The sequence below is a fragment of the Bos mutus genome, chromosome 23 (assembly GCF_027580195.1).
Source record: "Bos mutus isolate GX-2022 chromosome 23, NWIPB_WYAK_1.1, whole genome shotgun sequence".
Classification (NCBI taxonomy): domain Eukaryota; kingdom Metazoa; phylum Chordata; class Mammalia; order Artiodactyla; family Bovidae; genus Bos; species Bos mutus.
The window spans coordinates 10997980-11022587 of record NC_091639.1 but is presented as its reverse complement, the minus strand read 5'-3'; the positions used below and the strand labels follow the sequence as shown (position 1 = coordinate 11022587).

Here is a 24608-nt window from a genome sequence, read left to right as displayed (position 1 = left end):
TAGAGGGAAATTTTATAGACGAAAAATAGACTGAAAGTCAATGAGCTAATCTAACTTAAGAATTAGAGAACAGAATAAATCATGAAGGAAGAATGAAAGAGATGATAAAGATGAGAGAAGTAAATGAAATAGAATGTAAAAATACAATAGACGCTAGACAAAGTCACGAGTTCTTAGAAGACTAATGAAATATGGTAGCTATCTGATTATATTGATTAAGAAAAAAGGACGAATAGTTTTAAGGATTAAAGAATACAACTGTAGCTATAGCAGAGAGTGAAAAGAAAGTGTTTGTGAACAACTCTAGGACACATTTGAAAACAGAGGCAAAATGGCAAAATATTAGAAATTTTTACTAAAGTTTTAGTTGCTCAGTTGTGTCCAACTCTGTGACCCCATGAACTGTAGACTACCCTCCAGGCTCCTCTGTCCATGGAATTCTCCAGGCAAGAATACTGGAGTGGGTAGCCATTCCCTTCTTCAGGGGATCCTTCCAACCCAGGAATCGAACCCGGGTCTCCTGCCTTGCAGGCAGATTCTTTATTTTGTGACTCATGGGGAAGCCCAGAAATTTTTACTAAAACTAATTGTAAAAGCAGTACAAATCCTGAATAATCTTATAGCCACTAAATAAACAGTGTTAATAATTAATCTTTTCACTAGGAAAGCACCAGGCCCACCAAGTAATACAGGAGAGTTCTATGAGACTTCAGAGAATCCACCCTCTCAATGTTAGATAGACTCCTGCAGCAAGTGAAACAAGAGGAGGCTGCCCTGGCCACTGCACGAGGCTAGAGTAACTGATCCTGAACCCCAGCAAGCAAAGTGTGAGAAAGTGAAATTGGAGTCCAGTCCCAGTCATGAGTGCAGATACAAAAACTATAAACAGAATAGACGTATGAGCTCTCACTTAACTTCAGCAGCCTGTTTCTGGAAATCAGATGTTCTGTGCCTACTTGACACACTCTAAATTGGAAAAGTCATTATGTGTTACATATCAACCCCAAGCCCTCCACCAGCTTTCTTAAATATTTCTGTTTAAAACCAGCAGAACACCTATAGATAGTAGCAGTTTGTTGGGACATCAGGTGCTTCAGACACAGCCTTCTGCCTCCAAACTCACGATGTGCTCTGGCTGGCACACAGCGGCCTCGTGTGCAGTGCTGTGGCCCCCAGTGCCCACAGTGTGCAGGGTCTGCCTCTCCTTCACGAGGGGTCCTCGTAGTGTCTTGTGATTCTCATACTCTGACAGTGTTGTCTGAAATTTAATTTGAGAATCTTCTCACACATTGTTTTAAAATCTATATCAAGCTTAAATGTAAAGTTTTCCTATATAAATATGAGCCAGAACTTTGTGTTTGCTTTGTGAATGTTGGATGATAACAAACAGCGTTCTATCTGGGAAACAACCTGCTATATATGGCTGTGTTGACAAACTAAATCCAGCCTTGCATTAAAAAAAAAAAAAAAAAAAACAGGTTTATTCCAGGATTGAAAGGTTGGCTTGACATTAGAAAATCTTTTATATGCAGTTGACCATGTTAACAAATTAAGAGAAAAATATATGATCATCAGATGCAGAAAATACATTCAATAAAATTAATTCAGAGTAAAACATTTTAGCAAGTTTTTTAATAGATGTTTTTTAATAGTTTTTTAACTTTTGTCCTGCCGCTGCTGCTGCTAAGTCGCTTCAGTCGTGTCCAACTCTGTGTGACCCCATAGATGGCAGCCCACCAGGGTCCGCCATCCCTGGGATTCTCCAGGCAAGAACTCTGGAGTGGGTTTCCATTTCCTTCTCCAATGCATGAAAGTGAAAGTGAAGTCGCTTAGTCGTGTCCAACTCTCAGCGACCCCATGGACTGCGGCCTACCAGGCTCCTCCGTCCATGGGATTTTCCAGGCAAGATTACTGGAGTGGGAACTTTTGTCCTAATAGCTACCAAAACCTGCAGTATTTGACTTGCAGTACTTTGATTTCATAGTCAATCATCTTACTAAATTGTCTTATTCTGATAATTTGCATCTGGGATGGGAGTTTTGTGAAGATGGAAGGGAAGAAACAAAAACCTACCAGTCTTTTCATTTCTTCATCTCTTTTTATAGTGGGTAGGACTTCCAATATAGTGTTGAATAAAAGCTGGAGATCTTGGTTCAGATTTTGGCTCCATCAGATTTAAATGTGAAAGGGAAAACTACATATTTTAGAAAATACTGGAAAAGCTAAGATCTCAGGGCAGAGAAAGGTTTCTTTAACAAGGCATAATAAACACCAACCATAAAATAAAATATTGATAATTTTTATCAAATCTTCTGTTCATCAAGCAGTACCATGAAAAAGTTAAGCAGTTTACAAAACAGAGGACTAGTGTTCAAAAAATATGAAAAACCTCTGCACACTAATAAAAAAAGAGAACAGTAAGTCATTAAAAAGTACACGAGAGGTATGACCGGGTATTACCCTGAACAAAAAGCATGAGTGGCCAGTAAATGTGAAAACATGTTTAAAATCAATTAGAAGGCAAGGAAATACAAATTAAAACCCCAGATTTACACTCATTAGATTATCAAGCATTTAAGAAGCCTTGAATTTTCTGTGCAGACAGTCATTACTCACTGATGACAGTTTTCCCTTCCCCGGCAGCATGATGGGGAACAGCTAGAACTAGGGGGTGTAAATCGATTGGCACAGTGACATTAGAAAAATGAGCTGGCGTGAAGTAAAAATTGAAATTCCACAAAGCTTTCGAAACCACAGTTCTACCCCTAGGGAGATTTCTGTAGCATTGTGTCCCCAGCTTTGCCCTGTGATGTTGTATGTCTCACACCTCCTTGGATAACATTGGTATGGTATCATCTGTTCATTATGTGTGACAAATAGATGACAGAACTTGAAGTCAGAGGTGGCTAGGCTGGGGGAGGTCTAGCTCAGTTGAGCCACTGGGCGGTGGGGAAGGAGGGTGCAGTGAGGAGCTCAATACCTGGGACACGTTGGAACCTAACTTGTGAAAGTTGCCTCTGTGCACCAGATTTGTTCCAGAATGTTTATAGCAGGTTTTGTTGGAACTCTAGACAGTCCCAAAGTCTCCCTGTGGAGTAATTATTATTTATAGGATCAGGGACTTCCCCGGTGGTCCAGTGGCTGACCCCACGCTCCCAGGGCAGGGGGCCCGGGTTCCATCCCTGTTCATGGAAATGCTGCAAAAAGATCAAGTGCTATGCAGCAGTGAAAATTAGTGAACCATTACACCTCCGTGTATCAATACGGACGAATCCCACAATGTTCAGTGAAGACTGTATCCTGTAGAGGAGCTTTAACAAAAGTTGTTCTTTTGATTGTAAGAAGCATTTCATAATAAAATATGTTGGAGAAAGAATTTCCTGGAAGTTCTGTTGCTGAATTTATTATATGGGGGGGAATATATAATATTTTCCTAGTTGTATACTTTTTTATTGTAAGACTCCTATCTTATCAAAAGTGCCACTGTTGTTTTCCAGAAATACAGTTCTCAGATTGAAAAATGAAAGTTAATTTTAAATCTCTGACGTATTATTGAGACATATGGAAATTTTTTAAATGTGTATCTTTAATAAACTGTTTTCTTGTGTATTTTGTCAGGCCATGCTCGTGTGTCATTAGTGCCCTTTAGTCAATGTCAGTCTGCCAGGGCAAATATACTTAAGGATAATTCAGTCTTCTTTGACAAGTTATCTTATACTTAACTACTTTAAAGCTCATTCTTATTTATAGTCTTAAAATTTAGAGCAATGTTGCTTTAGCAAAGTTTGTTCAATATAGCTTTGTTGTCTAGACTTTTTCTACAAGATTTTCTTTTTAACAAGTTCTTTGATTTGTTTTTCCCTCACTTAGTATGTAAATGAACACGTAAATTGATAGTGACTTAGGGGTTAGATTCTGAGGGTAACTTTCTAAAGTTAGACTCCCAGTGCATTATTTGCTTATGCTTTTGATTGTTGTGAAATACTTGCTTGCCTTCAGATTGAACTCTTTTAAGACAACGCTTTAACCACTTGGTGTGTAAGCTGGTTAAATCAGGCATGCTTCATTCTCTTTGGACTCCAGCTTGGATCTCTTGTGCTTGTGGTGGGGAGTGGACTGGCCTGGGTGTGGGAATGCCTGGTTTCTGCAGTGATACGTTTTGACCTTGGGCAGATAAACGGAGTCTCTCTGTTTCTAGCTGACTCACATAAAATGGTATGACACCATTTACCCTGCTTAGCAAACAGAGTTGTTTGAAAATCGCATGAACTAGGTGAAAGTGAAAGTCGCTCAGTCGTGTCCGACTCTTGGCAACTGCATGGACTCACCCATGGAATTGTCCAGGCCAGAGTGCTGGAGTGGGTAGCCTTTCCCTTAGCAGGGGATCTTCACAACCCAGGGATCGAACCCAGGTCTCCCTCATTGCAGGCGGATTCTTTACCAACTGAGCTATCAGGGAAGCATTCCCCCCAAATGCTGAACTGTTCTTTACAAATATAAAAGTTTTTATATTGTTTTATTACCCCAATATTACCCATTTTGAAAATCATTTGGGTCCCAGCTTTTTCTTTGTTCTCCTAACTTCAGTGTCCACCAGAAGGACTTTCGGGATGATTTGTAACTTTGGGAACAAGCCCAAACTGTGGGTTTGTCTTGCTACTTAAACTTGATTTTCTGGTGTTAAATCTGGATTTATTCAGAATTGTTTACTTGGAGGAGAAAAATTGGCCTTCTGAAGATGGCTCCTTCCTTATTAAGTAAAGCTAAAGTACAGTTTCTCAGAACCTTTTCTTTTGCTACTTTTCACTTTTCTTCCTTTGTGTCCCTGTATAAACAGTCCCGAGATTGATTAAGGGCGTGGGCTTCAGTGTCGGATTCCTGGGATTGAATCTAGGTCCTGTGTGGCCTTGAGAAAGTGACTTGTCTTCGTTGCACCTCAGTTTCTTCCTCTGTGAAATGAATGTAGTAACATGGCTCTGTTTACAAGGCTGCTGTGTGTTCAATGTGAATTACTTAACACAGGGCCTGGCACACAGAAAATGCTCAAAATGCTTTGCTCTTATTACATAATTGTTGACAATGATTTCAGAGAATCCATTCAACATCCATTCTTTTAAATTAAAGTAATATTTGAATGTATTTTGATAGATTCTTTTTATGTACACTTAAAGATATACAGAATATGATTTTGAATTTTGTGGGAGGCATGAACTATACTGTACTTAAGTTTTAATATTCATGTTTCATTTTACTTTTAAGTAATAATATTTGTATATAAAAATTGTTTATTCTAGATCTTTCAAATTATTAACACAATTAACCACTGCAATTAAGATTTAACAAACTTTTTAAAAGATACGCCATGTACCAGGAAAAATACCGTTTATCGTCGTCAGCCCTGTGCAATTAGTTTTTCTTTTATTAGTGTTTAAAAACTGAGGCTTAGAGAATTTGTGAGACCTACTCCAGACTAAAGCACAATTTGTTTTTCTTTCTTGTTCACCACAGTGTCTTCAGTGCCTGAAACAGAGCCAGACAAAGAGCAGGTGTTCAGTAGGAGCTCGTTGGATATTACAGATGAATCCTATGGGCAGGGGTTGTTATTTCAAGCCCTAATTTTCTTACTGTTGCATCACAGAGAGGCTGTATTAGCCACATTAATCTGTTAGCAATGCTCAGTACTTTTTAAACTGCTCTCTGGGATCTTTATAAAGCTGGCTGGCACAGGCATTTTTAAGCATGCAGAATTGATGATCATGCCCCTGGAGCAGCACTCGGTGTCACCGCTCCAGCTCAGCTGAGGCTTGTGTGTGAGGCCGTGTGTGTTACCCCTCCAACGTGGACTGACTGACAACCGCGAGAGGGGTGAGGTGGGGATAAAGTGAGGAAACAGGACAGCTTTCTGATCTCTTTATTGTTTTTATTTCAATGTTGTGAATTCCTGGAATATTAAAATGTAGAAGCTAAAACAATGCAAATAATTTTGTATCTTATTTTGATACTTTTATTCCTCTGAAAGATCTTTCTTTAGTGAGATTCAGTAAAAATCAGTTGTATTTGTGTTTCACCTCTTGAAACATCATACGTTGTGTAAATTGTCCTTTTTTTATATAACTTAACTGTGAACTCTTATATTAAAACTTTATATTTTACAGATAAAGTTCAGATATACTTACTTTTGTTATATAATGAATTTTGCAGTCTTTATTGTACAAAATGCGGGAATCTTCCACACTTCCTACTCATCACTAGTGATGTTTTCAAAAGATGACCTCTCTATGCTCCTTCTAAATCTTATCGTAGGCCCTTTCCCCTCTCACCATGTTAGGACCAAAACAAAACTGGCTGGGAGAAACTGCTTAAGTCTTCCGGAAAAGAAGTCAGAATTATTTTAGGCTAGCCTAGCGTCTCGCATCCCTGCTATTAGGAACCTTTCACTTCTGAATTTGTTAGTATAAATCCTGTTCTCCTTTTTTTCTGAAATTGTTCAGTTGCCTCAGTGATTCCTTCGTATACAAGTACCGTTTATCTTGCTTTATTCAGTGAACGTTCCTGTTTAAATGGAAACTGAATCATGGTATATTCTAAATGCATTAGGGAACTTTTCTTTCAAAAGAAGTCCTTTTGTAAGGCAAATAATTACCCATTCATTACGTCTGGGGTTTGTTTTTGTTTGTTTTCTTTTCAGTTGTTAGTGGCTGTTTTCTGTTTTATTTTTTCTAGATTTGAATTGTGCAAATACATGGTTTACTTAGAAACAGGGTGTAGTTAGAAGTGACTTCTAAGGTCATGGCTCAACTTTCTCTTTCCCGGGTTAAGATGCACCGATACAACCTGTAATTTGAGGTTTTTCTGCACTGGATATTAAGGTGGTTCTTTTCTAAGAAAGAAAACAACGCCAGTCTCCTCAGAGTATTGTGTTGTCTGTACCCCAGTAGAAGGGTTTTTAAAGATAACACGGGCTGGCTCTCATTACGCCGGTCTGACCTCTGTGTCTGCAGTCCTGTGGGCCTGACCCTCCCCTTCCGTTTGCAGCGGGTGGACAGCGAGGTGGTCATGCTCTCCGCGCACTGGGAGAAGAAGCAGGCGAGCCTCCGGGACCTGCAGCAGCAGCTTCAGCAGCTTCCAGGCCTCATCGCAGACTTAGAATCCCTGACGGCAAGTCTGAGTAAGTTCCCCGTTTGCCTCTAGACTCTGCTTCTAGGAAGGAAAATAATTTGGCGTGACTCCAAAGCTTTCTAAGAATACATTAATCTTATTGCTTAACAGGATTTGAAGGGAAATGGTTCCAATTAATTTCATGTTCTGATTAATTGATGATTTGACAAAAAAGCGATGATTTAAAATGTGGAAATGATTTTTAAAATACACCACTACCTTTTTCTGCCTCCGATCTGCTCAGAAAACATACTTTTCTTGATTCTTAAAGTGACTCGGGGCTGTCTTTCTGACTTTAGGTCTCTGTTTAAAAGTGTAAACGTGGGAAATGGAAGGGGTTATGGTGGCTTTGTTATGACTAACGGCTGTGCTCTGGAAGTTGTTGCTTTTAATACTGGGTTTGTTCAGAGCTTCATGTCTTGAAATATGCTCTTTTTTTCTCCTTAAACTGATAAAAGATTAAACAGATACAATTAAATGAGGGTACCTGTTTGGCTAACTTTATACCTTGTGGAAGATTATATATTTATTTTTTGTTTTTATTGGGATGAATCATGCTGATATTTGTTTCTTGGGCTTATATTCAGAAAATTGACTTTTATCCTAGACAGTGCCACATCATAGTATAACATTCTGGCTTATTATTTTCTAACCAAGCTTAAGATCTTAGTGAAGTAAGAGGTAGGGGCTACCTACATAGGAGATGAACTTCTTGAGCTAATAACCTGAGTCTTAATAAGTAAGAAGGTATAAAGCTACCCCATCATCTCTTCCTTTTTTCAATACTACATTTTTAAAAGCAAAACAGAGCTGGTTTACAAAGCAAGTAATTAGCGAAGCATAAAACTTGTGTGTGTGAATAAAACGAGCCCCATTGGTATGTGGAATGCCGCTGGTGATGATAATAGCTAACGTTTGTAGCACCCACTATATGTCGGAGATGGTTAGGTGATTTACAGACATTATTTACAATCCTCACAAGATCCCTGCAGAAGTAGCTGTTATTATCCCACTTTACAGCTTAGGCAAATTGGGCTTGGAGGGGTGGAGATTTGCTCAGGGTCACACACAGTAGGTGTGCATCCAGGGTCCCAGCCGCGGTGATGACGTGCTCAGTGGAGGACGAGGCGTTTGGAGTGGCACCTGTCAGCAGACCCCATGACCCGCGTTCTTGAAGCCCTGGTATCAGTGTTCTGTTATTTCTGAAAGCAGGGTTGGGGAAAAGAGACTCGGTTTAGGAGGAAGGCCCTCTGGCTTTATTTCCCTCTTGTAGGTATAGGAATGGTCCTTCTCAAGCCTTTGATAACTGACAGAAAAAGCCTCCAAGACCCTGGGGGAATATTCCTTTTAGCCATTTTCTGTTCAGCATCTCTTCCTGTATCTCTTTGAGTCTTTTTTTTTCAATGGTTGTGTATTTCTTTGCAGAGACATCCACCTATGATACTATCCTGCTTTCCTTTCCAGCTGAGAGTAAATTCTGATTATAAATATTATTTGTTTGATGCCACTCTGCTGATTAAATGCATTTGGCCTCAGTTCTAATTATTCTCATAGTTAAATCTACTTAAGATAGAATATAGTGTATTTTCCTTCTCAATTAGGATTCTACTATCCTGAAGAAGTGATGTTTAGTGATGTGATACCATCTTCAGAAACTGAATTTTGACTTTTTAAATGAATGCAACGAGTTTCCCAAATGCTCACCTGAGTTCTGTCTTTACTAATCTGAGAATATCGACCACCAAAAGCAAATTAAAGCTAAATTAAAGCAAATTAAATTAAAGCAGAAGTATCAGTCTTGACAGTCACTTCCAAATAATTTAATTCTTATTTTTCATGGTGGTATAGTTGACCTGCAATATTATATTAGTTTCAGGCGTACAACATAGTACACCTGGACACTTACGTACACTGTGTGCACACCTGAGCACTTACGTACACTGTGTGCACACCTGGACACTTACGTACACTGTGTGCACACCTGGACACTTATGTACACTGTGTGTACATTGTGTTTTATAGCGATTGACCCTGGTTCAATTCCTGGGTCGGGAAGATCCTCTGGAGAAGGGATAGGCTACCCACTCCAGTATTCTTGGGCTTCCCTGGTGGCTCAGCTGGTAAAGAATACGCCTGCAATGCTGGAGACCTGGATTCATTCCCTGGGTTGGGAGGATCCCTTGGAGAAGGGAAAGGCTACCCACTCCAGCATTCTGGCCTAGAGAATTCCAGGGACTGTCTATCCCATGGGGTTGCAAAGAGTCCGACATGACTGAGTAACTTTCCCTTTTTTCACCCTTTATATACATTATGAATTGATCACCACTTTATGTCTAGTAGCCATCTGCCACCATACACAGTTATTATAATGTTATGGACATTCCTTTTACTGTGAATTGCGCCCCATGAGCTGCTCTATATTGGACGTTTGTGCCTCCTAGTCTCCCTCACCCGCTTCATCCAGCTGCCCCACCGCCCTCCCCTCTGGCGACCACCACTTTGTCCTCTGTCCCTGCGAGTCTTTTTCTGTTTTGTTCTTTAGATTTCATATACAAGTGAAATCACATGGTCTTTGTCTTTCTCAGCTACTCCACATAACATATTACCCCCTGGGTCTATCCATGTCGTTGTGAACGGCATTATTTCATTTTGTGTGTTTCTGAGTAACATTCCGTGGAATGTATGTACCACATCTCTTTTACCCATTCCTCTGCTGAGGGACGTTTCGGTTTCCTTCCATGTTTTGGCTGTTGTAACTAAAATGCTGCAGGGACCATGGCGGGGGCACGTGTCTCTTTCCTCGTGCGTGTTTTCATTTTCTTTGGATAAATACCAAGGAGTAGAGTAGCTGGATCATATGGTAGTTCTACTTTTGATTTTTCAAGGAACTTGCATATTGTTCTCCATAGTGGGGGCTATACCAAATTACATGCCCACCAACAGTGCCCGAGGGCCCCTTGCCAGCCCTTGCTGTCTTTTAGTAATAACCATTCTGACAGGTGTGAGGTGATGCTGTGGCTTTGATCTGCATTTTCCTGATGATTAGCCATGTCGAGCATCTCTTCAAGTATCTGTTTTTTCAGGTCCTTGGGAAAATGTTTATTCAGGTCCTTTGCCTATTTTTTTAATCGGATTGTTTGTTTTGTTTGTTTTGTTTTTGAGTTGTGTGAGTTCTTTATTTATTTTGGATATTAACTCCTTATCATATATATCATCTGCAGTATCTTTTCCCATTCAGGAGGTTGCCATTTCATTTTGTTGATGGTTTCCTTTGCTGTACAAGTATCTTTATACTTTGATCTAGACCCATTTGTTTATTTCTGCTGTTGCCGTTGCCTGAGGAAAACATTTGGAAGCCAAATTTGCTGGCTTGTATAAGTACATGTCTATATTATTAACGTATTTCATGAATTCATTTTAATGAGATTATGCACCATTCTTAGAAATTTGAATCATTTGGTTTTAATGCTTGCCCATAAACTGTGGATTTCTTTATTTTGGGGGTGAAGTGAAAGTCGCTCAGTCGTGTCTAACTCTTTGCGACCCCATGGACTATACAGTTCATGGAATTCTCCAGGCCAACATACAGAGTGGGTAGCCTTTCCCTTCTCCAGGGGATCTTCCCAACCCAGGGATGGAACCCAGGTCTCCCGCGTTGCGGGCGGATTCTTTACCAGCTGAGCCACCAAGGAAGCCCAAGAATACTGGAGTGGGTAGCCTATCACTTCTCCAGCGATCTTCCTGACCTGGGATTCAAACTGGGGTCTCCTGCATTGCAGGCAGATTCTTTACCAACTGAATCACTAGGGAAACCCTGATAGCTTCCCTTTTGGGGGGTAGTCTCAGAATGCTGTTTGTTATTACCTAATTACTTTGATATGGTATTACAAAGCTTAATCAAGCAATAATGAAAAATAAAAATTACTTAGAAGAAAATAGTAACTAATCTATATGTAGTCACAAGATTCTCTTCTCTGAACTTTTTACCCTTTCACTCCCAAATCTAATACCATCTCCATTCAGTCCCTGTATTTCTGAGGCCACTTAACTCTTTTAGTCTTGCCTTGCTCTCTAGAGGGTCTGCCCTTATTAAAGAGTAAGGGATTAATATGATGTGAGCAATTTGGACCTTTGATGATGCTTTTAGCTGTGCTATCCTGTGGCTTAATAAATATGACTCCTGATTACACGCTCCCTCAGGAATTAAATAAGAACAGATAATCCACTCATGTTGTTTTTTTAATGGGATGTGATCCATCCAACTTACAAAGCCTGTGTAATAGATCATCACTGGTGAGGCTTGTCATTTAAAAAAAAAGAGATAATAAAGGTATGCCGGGAATTGGGAAAGACGGGCTGTGAACTGACTTTCAGATCTGGGTTTGGACCGCAGTTCCCCAGCTTCCTAACTGTGAGACTCTGTGCAGGTTTCCTGACTGCTCTAAGCTTTAGTTTCTTTGCTTTTAGGATTGAAGATGAGAGAACCTGCTTCACCAGGTAGCTGGAGGGCCCCTAGTGAGGGGAGAGTGCCTGGTACGTGATAGGCGTCTGTGAGTCCCGTGCACCATTTGTGGGCTGAGGGGACACAGCAGTGGACAAGACCAGGCAGCTGCCGCCAGGATGCTCACTTTCTTCTGGGAGTCTCTCTGGCCTTTGCAGATTTACAAAACCATTGTCTTTGATGAGAGGATTTGGATGGATGTTACACAATTTAGCTTGTCCTACACTGGAAAAGGTCAGTTTTCATTCCAATCCCAAAGAAAGGCAATGCCAAAGAATGCTCAAACTACCACACAATTGCACTCATCTCACTCACTAGTAAAGTAATGCTCAAAATTCACCAAGCCAGGCTTTAGCAATATGTGAACCATGAATTTCCAGATGTTCAAGCTGGTTTTAGAAAAGGCAGAGGAACCAGAGATCAAATTGCCAACATCCGCTGGATCATCGAAAAAGCAAGAGAGTTCCAGAAAAACATCTATTTCTGCTTTACTGGCTATGCCAAAGCCTTTGACTGTGTGAATCCAATAAACTGTGGAAAATTCTGAAAGAGATGGGAATACCAGACCACCTGACCTGCCTCTTGAGAAACCTATATGCAGGTCAGGAAGCAACAGTTAGAACTGGACATGGAACAACAGACTGGTTCCAAATAGGAAAAGGAGTCCGTCAAGGCTGTATATTGTCACCCTACTTATTTAACTTCTATGCAGAGTACATCATGAGAAACGCTGGGCTGGAAGAAGCACAAGCTGGAATCAAGATTGCCGGGAGAAATCTCAATAACCTCAGATATGCAGATGACACCACCCTTATGGCAGAAAGTGAAGAGGAACTCAAAAGCCTCTTGATGAAAGTGAAGGTGGAGAGTGAAAAAGTTGGCTTAAAGCTCAACATTCAGAAAACGAAGATCATGGCATCTGGTCCCATCACTTCATGGGAAATAGATGGGGAAACAGTGGAAACAGTGTCAGACTTTATTTTGGGGGGCTCCAAAATCACTGCAGATGGTGATTGCAGCCATGGAATTAAAAGATGCTTACTCCTTGGAAGGAAAGTTACGACCAACCTAGATAGCATATTAAAAAGCAGAGACATTACTTTGCCAACAAAGGTTCGTCTAGTCAAGGCTATGGTTTTTCCAGTGGTCATGTATGGATGTGAGAGTTGGACTGTGAAGAAAGCTGAGCGCTTAAGAATTGATGCTTTTGAATTGTGGTGCTGGAGAAGACTCCTGATAGTCCCTGGGACTGCAAGGAGATCCAACCAGTCCATTCTGAAGGAAACCAGTCCTGGGTGTTCATTGGAAGGACTGATGTTGAGGCTGAAACTCTGATACTTTGGCCACCTCATGAGAAGAGTTGACTCATTGGAAAAGACCCTGATGTTGGGAGGGATTGGGGGCAGGAGGAGAAGGGGACAACGGAGGATGAGATGGCTGATGGCATCACCGACTCAATGGACGTGAGTCTGAGTGAACTCCGGGAGTTGGTGATGGACAGGGAGGCCTGGCGTGCTGCAATTCATGGAGTCACAAAGAGTCAGACATGACTGAGCGACTGAACTGAACACAGTAGTTAAGAGTACAAAACCCTGGTGTGAAATGTGAGAACAGTGTAGTATTCTGTATATTGAAAAATAGTGTGTAAGGATAGAATGGAATATTGTCCTCCAGATTCTGTACACTTTCTTGGTTTAGCACTAAGTCATGTCCGACTCTTGTGACCCCATGGACTGTAGCCCGCCAGTCTCCTCTGTTCATGGAATTTCCCAGGCAAGAATACTGAAGTGGGTTGCCATTTCCTTCTCCAGGGGATCTTCCTGACCCAGGGATCAAACCTGGGTCTCCTGTATTGCAGACGCTCTCTTGCGTTGCAGGTGGATTCTTTACCGACTGACCCACCCACTTTCTTGTTGCTCAGCTGCACGATGTACTCTGCATGTAAGTTAAACAAGCAGGGTGACAATAGACAGCCTTGACGTACTCCTTTCCCAGTTTTGAACCAGTCCATTGTTCCACATTGGGTTCTAACAGTTGTTTCTTGACCTGAATACAGGTTTCTCGGGAGGCAGGTAAGGTGGTCTGGTATTCCCATCTCTTTAAGAATTTTCCAGTTTGTTGTGATCCACACAGTCAAGGGTTTAGCGTAGTCAATGAAGTAAAGATAGATGTGTTTCTGGAATTCTCTTACTTTTACTGTGATCCAACGGATGTTGGCAATTTGATCTCTGGTTCCTCTGCCTTTTTAAAAATCCAGCTTGTACATCTGGAAGTTTTTGGTTCACGTAGTGTTGAAGCCTAGATTGAAGGATTTTGAGCACTACTTTGCTAGCGTGTGAGATGAGTGCAACTGTACGGTAGTTTGAACATTCTTCGGCGTTGCGCTTCTTTGGGATTAGAATGAAAACTGACCTGTTCTAGCCCTCGGGCCACTGCTGAGTTTTGCAAATTTGCTGGGATCTTGAGTGCAGCACTTTTACAGAATCATCTTTTAGGATATGACATAGTTCAGCTGGAATTCCGTCACGTGCACTAGCTTTGTTCGTAGTAATGCTTGCTAATGCCTACTTGACTTCACACTCCAGGATGACTGGCTCTAGGTGAGTGACCACACCACTGTGGTTATCCAGGTCACTAATGGGGCTGACTGTGACTCAGATCATGAGCTCCTATTGCAAAATTCAGACTTAAACTGAAGAAAGTATGGCCTAGTGGTTTTCCCTACAACACTTGTTCTGTGCATTTTACTGTGAAACTGGTAAGATGTTTGGAACATGTTTATTGAATTCTCCTGAATGTCCACTAGAGGGTGGTCTAATCCTATTCCTATTTTTAAAGTCTAAAATGTCAAGAGCTTTTCTGAATTCTCTGTTGCTTAGTTTATTTTGTATGACCTACTTAAAAAGACACCTTCATCTAGAACAGAAGATTCTGTTAATTCTCAGATAACACAGTTCTGTAAGATAATGACAGCCTTGTACTGAGCTTGCTTGCCTCTTTCTTTCAATCTGACCTGACCGGATACATTGCCGTTCTGCTTTCTCTGTACAGAATTTGAGAGTGCATCTAGCTAGGAGACCGTCACAGTTTTTACGGTTTCATGAAGCAGATTATCTTATGGTCCAGGTTATGTTCTGAGATTAGACCCTTCAAGGGACATATTAGCTCTCTTTCGACACGGTTTAGTATATACTGCACAGATCTCATTTGTTTCATGATGGATTTTTAATGCACTCTTCAAAGTTCCTTGTTACCACACCATCATTACCTTATCACGCGAAAAGTGACGAAAGCATTGAAGACTCTTGTGGTCCTTTAGTACCTGGCCTCCTGTGACCTGTGGGTTTGCAAAGATTTCTTTGTTCCCTGAGGCTAATTATTTTTGCTAGAAAATACTCATTAAATGTGAAGTTATGAATTTTAATGTGCTGCTCCACTCTTCATATGTCAGTGGTCACACTGCACATAGTATGTATCTGAAAATGGCACAAAGGAAAATTCCAGACAGCACAGCTCTTCCTCTGGGGCGGTCTCCACATGAGGGCTTGTGACGCTCTTTCCTGCACAGCTGTCAGGCTCTCCCAGATGGCCCTTCCCAATAAAATTCCACCCATCCTCCCCACCGATCACTAACTGAGACATATACTGTTGTTATAGTGAGCAAAATGGTGAGGCTGGAACTTCTTGTGAAGGTACTTTTGTGCCTGTGGAGGCCTGCTAGTGTTTTATGCACGTGCATTCTAAGTCTGGTTACCAGATTTACTCAAATCTGTGACTGTTTCCTAGCAGAAGATGAGCAGGGTGTGACGGGGAGATTAAATCTCCGCCTGTTTAAATTCAATATAAAATATTCAGAGTACATACCATATATATGCTTATTATTTAAAGAGCATTTGGTAAAGTTTTTCATATAAAAAGGGAGGAAAATTCATGTTCATCAGTGAAGTTCTTACATATTTTATTACTGACCTCAAGCCTGATAAAAGTTAAAATGGAAAGGTTCCGTGGCTGCTGCTGCTTTAACTCACTGGGCCTAACTTGATACACTGATAACAGTGTTTTCAGAGTTCTCTGCCCATGTTTGATTTGCTCATTGACAAAATTTAGCATAACCTAATATGTAAATTAGATGAATACGAATCATAGATTTGCTTTCTTGGTTGTTATTCTTTGTTTTAGAGTGATAGAATCATTGTATCTCCAGAAATCCTTCTTAATTGAATTCAGCAGACCAGATGTTTTGTTGTTGTTCAGGCACTAATTTGGGTCCCACTCTTTGTGACCCCATGGACTGCAGCACGTCAGGCTTCCCCGTCCTTCACCATCTCCTGAGTTTGCTCAAACTCATGTCCACTGAGTCAATGATGCCATCCAACCATCTCATCCTCTGTTGCCCCCTTCTCCTGCTGCCCTCAATTTTCCCAGCATCAGAGTCTGCATCAGGTGACCAAAGTATGGAGCTTCAGCTTCAGCATCAGTCCTTCCAGTGAATATTCAGGACTGATTTCCTTTAAGATTGATTGGTTTGATCTCCTTGCAGTCCAAGGGACTCTCAAGAGTCTTCTCCAACATCACAGTTCAAAAGCATCAATTCTTCAGTGCTCAGCTTTCCTTATAGTCCAACTGTCACATCCATACATGATCACTGGAAAAACCATAGCTTTGGCTAGACGGACCTTTGTTGGTAAAGTAATGTCTCTGCTTTTTAATATACTGTCTAGGTTTGTTCTAGCTTTTCTTCTAAGGAGCAAGCATCTTTTAATTTTGTGGCTGCAGTCATCATCTGCAGTGACTTTGGAGCCCAAGAAAATGAAATCGGTTACTGCTTCTACTTTGTCCCCTTCTATTTCCCATGAAGTGATGGGACTGGATGTTGCAAAGATGTAGTCTTTACCCTTAAGGTATTTACAGAATGCTGAGAAAGATAAGAGTACAAAATAGTGGCATAATGTCAGAGTAGGAGTCCTGGGCAGGGTTCATGGGCCAATGGAAGCACAGATGAGGGGGAGAGAGCTCTGACCTGAACCTGCCAGGGAGATGTGGGGTTGGGGAGGGGGGAAGCAAAGACCCCTCAGGACAGGCAGGCACACACGGGACCCTCCTTGGAGTGATGAGCGGTCGTGAAGGAGGGTGGTGGTGAGGCTGGAAAAGTAGTCTCTGAGCAGGGAGTGGGAGGTCCCTGAATGCTCGGGTAGGGAGTTAAACTGTAAGTCCTCAGGAGCCTTTGAAACTTGTGAAGGGGAGAACTGGGAGTTGGGCAGGAGCCGTAACGTGACCCTGGACTCTCCCGAGCACGTTAAGCCTCAGGTTGCCGTCCAGCACAGGGACACACTGCTGGCCTGTACGTCAAAGCCCCTCTGTTACCCAGCCCCCTGCATGCTGAGGATAACATGCGTGATGCTAAAGGGACCAAGTCGCTTAGAGCTAAATGGATTCTGTATTAAATGTAATTATTTCTAGTTTTTATCACTAATCAAAGTGAAATAGCCTTTAAATAATCCTGTTAGCTATGATCGTCTTGTAAGACCCTGTCAAACTAGTTCTAACAGAGTGAGCTGAACACTTACTCCTTCTTCAGGGCCAGTAGCACGAGCATCCAGGCTGAGGCTCCCACTCGTTTTTCCATTTAATATAATAACAAAAAATAATCTGTACAGCAACTGATACATTAACACCATTTTTCCTGTTCTCCTTTCCATATATATATTCCTCAGGTATCATTGATGACATTTCTGAAAATCTTAGATGTAATTTTTCATTGATTAAAACTTAGATTTTTGCTGTTTCAGGTTAGGCTTTCCATAGTCACAGGTAATAGCTGTTGTATGCGGCCCCTGAAGACAGATTCAAAACTGTTATGAACTGCATTATCAGTCTTCCAGACTTACACTGATCTACAGTGATATATCAATTATGATAAAAATCATTACCTAAAATGTTCTTGAAGAGAAGTGCTAAACTACTTGCCACATTTTAACTTTTTAATAAAATTTAATTTTTCCTCCTAAATCCATGTCTTTTTAAGCCCTAGACCCTACCAAATACAAAAGCACAGATATTTAGTAGAGCTAAAATTTAGGGTATTAAAAATGTGGGGAGTTCCCTGGTAGTCCAGTGATTAAGACTCTGCCTTCCAACTCAGGGGGTGCGGGTTTGATCTTTGTTTGGGGAACTGAGTGAAGGGAACTTCACTTTACCCGAAGTTTAAGGGCTTCCTTTGTGGCTCAGCTGGTAAGGAATCCACCTGCAATGCAGGAGACCTGGGTTCGACCCTGGGTTGGGAAGATCCCCTGGAGAAGGGAAAGGCTCCCCACTCAGTATCCTGGCCTGGAGAATTCCATGGACTGTATAGTCCATGGGATCGCAAAGTCGGACACAACTGAGTGATTCTCACTGGGGAACTAAGGTCCCGTGTGCCATACCATGTGGCTAAAAAAAATTTTTTTTATGTTTCTGGATTTAATATCTGTGGGTCAAACAAATTCATTTAAAACAGGCAAAATTTGCATCTTAGTAAACCTAATGGCACCCCACTCCAGTACTCTTGCCTGGAAAATCCCATGGATGGAGGAGCCTGGTGGGCTGCAGTCCATGCAGTTGCTAAGAGTTGGATATGACTGAGCAACTTCACTTTCACTTTTCACTTTCCTGCATTGGAGAAGGAAATGGCAACCCACTCCAGTGTTCTTGCCTGGAGAATCCCAGGGACGGGGGAGCCTGGTGGGCTGCCATCTATGGGGTCGCACAGAGTCGGACACGACCGAAGTGACTTAGCAGCAAACCTAAAACTGCAAGTTGAAATTCCGGAAAAGAAAAAGTGAAAGTGTTGGTCGCTCGGTCACGTCTGACTCTCTGAGATCCCATGGACCGTAGCCCACCAGGCTCCTCTATCCATGGAATTTGAAACTTGCTCCTTGTGTTGGTGCTACAGAAACGAACTTAGAAAGTCACATGGCAATCTAGCAGCTAAGGGAAGGAATTAGACCCAGCGCCCTTGAATCTTAGCTGTTTGAGTGAAACTGAGGCTGCAAAGCAGCACAGCCAGCTTGCTCCCCCGCCCCGACCCCCGTGACACACATTCTCGCCGAGCCTCACACTCACCCGTCTATGGCAGATGCCTCTCCTCTGGTTTTCACAGGCCCTCACCCCTGTCAGGCTGTGTTGTCTCTGAAACGCGCCTCCCTCCACTCTGAGCCCTCTGAGCACGCGGTTTCTCTTTTTCATCCTTGTGTCCCAGCGTCTGGGACGTGTGGCGAGTGCCTGGTAGATGGCCATGATGCTCTCTGAGGTCTAAAACCTTTGACCCCTAAAACTTTTCTGTTGTCTAAGAAAACAACTGGTCCTCACCCCTACAGCCGTGAAATCTTGGTTTACTTAAGCACCTATCAACTGGAAATCATTGTGTGAAAGAGAGACTCAGTTTTGATCCCTGACTGCTCATCACTAGCTAGGTGACCTTGGGCAGGGCACTGAAGTAATCTCTGCAGGCTGTGACTTCACTGTTTTAAATGAAGGATTTGACAGAGGATCTCCATCTGCCGAGTTCGTGGCCTAGAGGCAGTGTGGAGTGGTTGAAAGACGAGCGGACAGTGAGCGATGCTTCCTGAGTGTTCAGTGCCTTGGAGGTTTATGTATATCATGTTCAAGGCAAAACAATGCTAAAGTAACTTGAAATCTCAAATATTAAATTATGTTTGGTATAATTTGTGTTAATTATATTTTGATATACTCTTATTATTTGGAAATTGATTATTCATGTGTGGTATATGTGATCATTAGGATATCAACATCAGATTAATCAAGACACTCTGTTTCCCTATACTGGTTAATGAAGTGTAAAGTATTTTGGGAAGTTGTGTTTTAAAAATGTTCGAGATATAAAAATATACTCAAGATAATTTGAAATATATTTTAATGTTGGTACATTTTGCTTCAAGAAAGTTTAATAAAATTTTTAAATAAATGCAAAATAATCTCAACAGTTCAAACTTTTAACTTCTAGACACTTTTTCTTTTCTCCATGATCAAGGATTCTGCTTTTTGACATTAATTTCTTCTTTTGACCTTGTATACTTTCAGCTCATTTAGAGGCTAGTTTTGAGGAGGTAGAAAACCACCTGCTGAATCTGGAGGATTTATGTGGACAGTGTGAATTAGAGAGACACAAACATATGCAGTCCCAGCAACTGGAAAATTACAAGAAAAATAAGAGGTGAGTTTGGGAAATTGGCCCCGATATTCATGTGCAATCTCAAAGTTTCCCACAGAACCTTACACGCTACTCTTTATAAGTTTGGGGTGATAAAAGACAGGGGTTTCAGGTAAAGCTCTTTAATAAGCTTTCCAAACATGTTTTGCTTGGTTTTGTTTTGTTGGTATCACTATCAGTTGCCGTTTTATGGAGATGAGTTCTGAAAAGCTGAGTATGGGATAAACGGTGGAGGGAGCAGTGCAACAGACAGAACATCTGAGAGAGGAGAACCCCTGACCTCGTGTCCTCCAAGCGGCAGATCCTGGGTGGCCTTTTCCCTTTGCTTCCTTTTCTTGTCTTTCCTTTAGAGCAGGAGGAAAAGGAACCTGAGTGCTGACTGGAAAGGCGCTCAGCTTTGTCACATACTGTGCATGAGACCTTCAGGAAGTTATTGAATCTCTTAGCCTCAATGTGTGTAGCTTACAGTGACCATGACAGTGTCCCCGCCTCCTGGAGTCGTGGTGAGGAGTCCGTGAGGCAGCCGTTACCAGACGCAGTGCATGCCCTGCCACAGTGGGCATCGTGGTCACTGTTTTCACTGGGTGAGCCAGAGATGGGTAATGAGATTTGGAACACTGGCGAACCAGAGCTGGAGATGGGTAATAAGATTTGGAACACTGAAATTTTATTTGTCGTTCTTTTCTTCACTCTCACCCAGTGACTTAGATATATTAGATACATTAGTACATTATAGTTTATATGTTACAAAATGAAAAGTAAGTGTTTGGAGAACAGCCTCATCTGTAATTTAAGTAAAAGCCAGAGTGGACACTGGGCAAGTCTTAACATGTGTCACGTAACGGAAATATCATTTTAGATCTGGGGTGGTGTCGTAGAAAGAGAGCACTGTTGATAGAATCAGAAGACGCCAGTCCCGGCTCCATCGGCTACTGATTCTGTGCTCTGGGGCAAGCCATTCGCTTTCCTCTATCCTGTTGTAAAACTTTTCTTGACTAGCATTTGAAAGACTTCTTAAAAGATTACATCATTCGTTAGGCCTCTTTCTGGCGCCTCCCAGAACCCTGGCAGTCAGACTTGTCTCCCCGGGCAGAGAATTGGAGAGGTCATCTGAGAGCCTGACCAGCCTGCGAGAAAGGAGCTGCAGGGACGGACACCGGGAGCCTCTGATGAAACGCTGGGTCTGCACCCTAGTGCCCCTGATGATGGGCCCCACACCTCTGTATGCTTCTCATCAGCCTGGCGGTGCCTCACTCTTAAGTATGAATGCTCAGCTAACGAGTATACCCAATTGAAGAAAGGTTCCAAAATGAACAGGGCCAAAATAAATTAAAAATAGTAATTATTTTTAAAGACCCACAGAGGAATGAGATACTGTGATGGGAGCAGAAGAAAACTTAAGAACAAAAACTAATTAATAACCTCAGGTGTATCTTACAGGAGACCATTTTGCATTTATGAGGCACAAACAGGATGCTCTAGAGAAGGGATAATTAGAGAACAAGAAAGCTCTTGGGCATCAAATACGTGATTGCAGAAGTAGAAGGCTTTAAGTGAAGCATTAAAAGACGATGTTATGACTTCCCTGGTGGTACAATGGATAAGAATCCACCTGTCAGTGCAGGGGACACGGGTTCAATCCCTAGTACAGGAAGATTCCACGTGCCATGGAGCAACTAAGCCCGTGCCACAACCACTGAGCCGGCACTCTAGAACTGGGGAGTCACACTACTGAAGCCCGCGCACCTAGAGCCTGTGCTCCACAGCGAGAGAAGCCACCCCGGTGAGAAGCCCACACCGTGAAACGAAGCATGGTCCCCTTCTCGCTACAACTAGAGAAAACCTGCACCCAGCCGCGAAGACCCAGTGCAGTCAAAAATAAATAATTAAAAAAATAAAGTTGTTTTAAAAGAACAAAAGATAACGTTAAACTTTTACATGCAAGAACAAAAAGACTGAGAAAAGCTGAGAATGCTTAGAAAATTGGAGAGTTAATTTTTAAGTCCTATATACTAAGAGCTTGAGAAAGAAAGGGAAGAGAAAAAGAGGAGACAAATTCACTAAAGAAGTAATAATACAAGAAAATTGTTCAGAACTGAAGGATATGACTGAGTTGGAAAGGGTCCAGCAAGGACGTAATGAGTGGGGAGAGAGCCGTCTTCAGTACGTGCTTCTGTACACTGCACTAGAGTCAGGGTGAAAAACCATGAAAGCCTTCATAAAGGTCCTAAGGAACTGCAGCTTTTCCGCAGCAACCCCGTAAGTAGAAAATGATTTTTACTGTATATTTACTTACCCCGGTTCGATTCCTGGATCAGGAAGATCTGCTGGAGAAGGGATAGGCTACCCACTCCAGTATCCTTGGGCTTCCCTTGTGGCTCAGCTGGTAAAGAATCCGCTTGCAAGGGGAAAGACCTGGGTTTGATTCCTGGGTGGAGAAGATCCTCTGGATCTCCAGTATTACCCACTCCAGTATTCTGGATCTCCAGAATACCCACTCCAGTATTCTGGCCTGGAGAATTCCATGGACTGTATAGTCCATGGGGTCACAAGGAGTTGGATACGACTGAGCAACTTTTCCTTTCATTTTATTTACTTAGCCAAAGTTTCAGTCAGTGTGAAGAAATAGTAACTTCCAGACATACAAGGGGCTCCAGTTTAGCTCATGTGCAGACTTTATCAGGAAGTGGCCGGAGGATACGCTTTACAAATGAGGGAATAAACCAGTAAGAAGGAAGACGGAGTGTGGAAGAGAGACGAGCTGCTCTTAGCGGATGTGTCCAGTTCGAGAGAAACAGAATTCCTCGGATGATGGTGAAGAAAAGCTTCAGCAGGTCTGGAGAGCAGCCCAGACGGAAGCAGGAAGATCCCCCAGAGGATTCCAGGAGCAGTGTTTTCCAGGGGAGACTGTCTAGTGTGTGTGAGCACGTTGAGCTGGGTTTATAAGCTCTGATTGGAGAGTTTGATTATGTATTAGTGATAGGAATGTTTTCTAAAAAACTAAGCAAATAAGCTGACTCTTAACACTAAGAAAATGCAGTTTTACAAGAAAAGAAATGATACAATACATGGCTCAGTTATAGATTTTATACATATATATATATTCTGATAATAATTAAATGTGGCATATGGAGTCAAGCCAGAATTGTAGGTTATTGGGAAGATGCAGTGGAGGCATGTTTGTGTGGAGGGATGGGAGGGGTTGAAGGAAGCTAATCCTCAGCTTTCATAGCAGGAAATCAGTAAGCAATATTTAAAATGGGAAAAAATGAATAAATATCAGTGTTGACATGTTCTTTAGAAAAAATGAGGTAAATACTGGGAGAACTGACTGTAGCTGCTTTCAAAAAAGCAGGACAGGGACTTCCCTTATAGTCCAGTGGTTGAGAGTCTGCCCTTCCAGTGCAGGGGGCGTCAGTTTGATCCCTGGTCTGGAACTAACGGAGAAGGCAATGGCATCCCACTCCAGGACTCTTGCCTGGAAAATCCCATGGAGAGAGGAGCAAGTTAGGCTGCAGTCCATGGGGTCGCTAAGAGTTGGACACGACTAAGCGACTTCACTTTCACTTTTCACTTTCCTGCATTGGAGAAGGAAATGGCAACCCACTCCAGTGTTCTTGCCTGGAGAATCCCAGGGACGGGGGAGCCTGGTGGGCTGCCATCTATGGGGTCACACAGAGTCGGACACGACTGAAGTGAGTTGGCGGCAGCAGCAGCAGCTAGGAACTAAGACCTTGCATGCTGCCTGATGTGGTTTAAAAAAAAAAAGACAGAAAGATGGGGAGCACTGAGTGAGGCACTGATCTGCTTCATCATGAACCCTTGTGGGTACTATTTGACCTAAGGAATATACGTGTACTGTTTTGATAAACATAATTTGTTTGTTAGCTGCAGCACTTCCTGATGTATTTTGCAGGAACAGAGGACTGAAAAGATAGCCTCTGATAAAACAGTCCACGATCAAATAAGTTCCAGAAACACTTGAGCCTGAATTTGCCTCATTTAACTTTGTAGTACACGTACACATGGTGATGTATTACACATAGTACATGCCAGTGTGTTAAGGGTTCTGAGAATTCTCATGATAGAGAAATACGTTTGACTCACCACTTCACAGCTTACTTGCTTACAGAACCAGTTTGTGTGTAATATATATTAAAATTCAGTGAGTTGGTATCCTATAGTATACCATTGAAAAATTTTTCCAAAACTCCAAATTAAACATCTGTGGTCCACAAGGGAAGAGTCTCTTAGAAATAAACCTCCTTCCTCTTTAACAAGCAGCCCTACAAACTAAACTAGTGATTTTTCTTTTCTGGCTCTGGAGGAGATAACATGTAATATAAGGGTTGGCTATATGATGTGACTTCCCTGGTGGCTCAGATGGTAAAGCGTCTGCCTACAATGCGGGAGACCTGGGTTCGATCCCTGGGTCGGGAAGATCCTCTGGAGAAGGAAATGGCAACCCACTCCAGTACTCTTGTCTGGAAAAATCCTGTGGACGGAGGAGCGTGGTAGGCTATAGTTCATGGGGTTGTAAACAGTCGGACACGACTGAGAGACTTCACACATCACATATGATGTGAGGGCATTACAGTGTTCGCCCACTACATAGCTTTCCAGAAAATCTGGGTCGGACAACTCGATGAGGGTGGAGAGAGCAGGGGACTGAAAGGTAATGTCTCCTTCACCTCCAGCGCTGGGCGTGTCCATAGAGCACTGTCTCATCCTGCTCCCATC

At 42.0% G+C, this 24608-nt stretch overlaps 1 protein-coding gene across 1 annotated transcript in view; it reads left to right on the top strand.

The window, feature by feature from the left end:
* Positions 1–24608, top strand: part of DTNBP1 (dystrobrevin binding protein 1) — a 101266-nt gene that overhangs the window by 19838 nt on the left and 56820 nt on the right. The window contains exons 5-6 of the mRNA XM_070361172.1: positions 7036–7168; positions 19739–19871. Coding sequence (XP_070217273.1) covers positions 7036–7168; positions 19739–19871 — 266 coding nt within the window. The remainder of the gene's footprint in view (positions 1–7035; positions 7169–19738; positions 19872–24608) is intronic.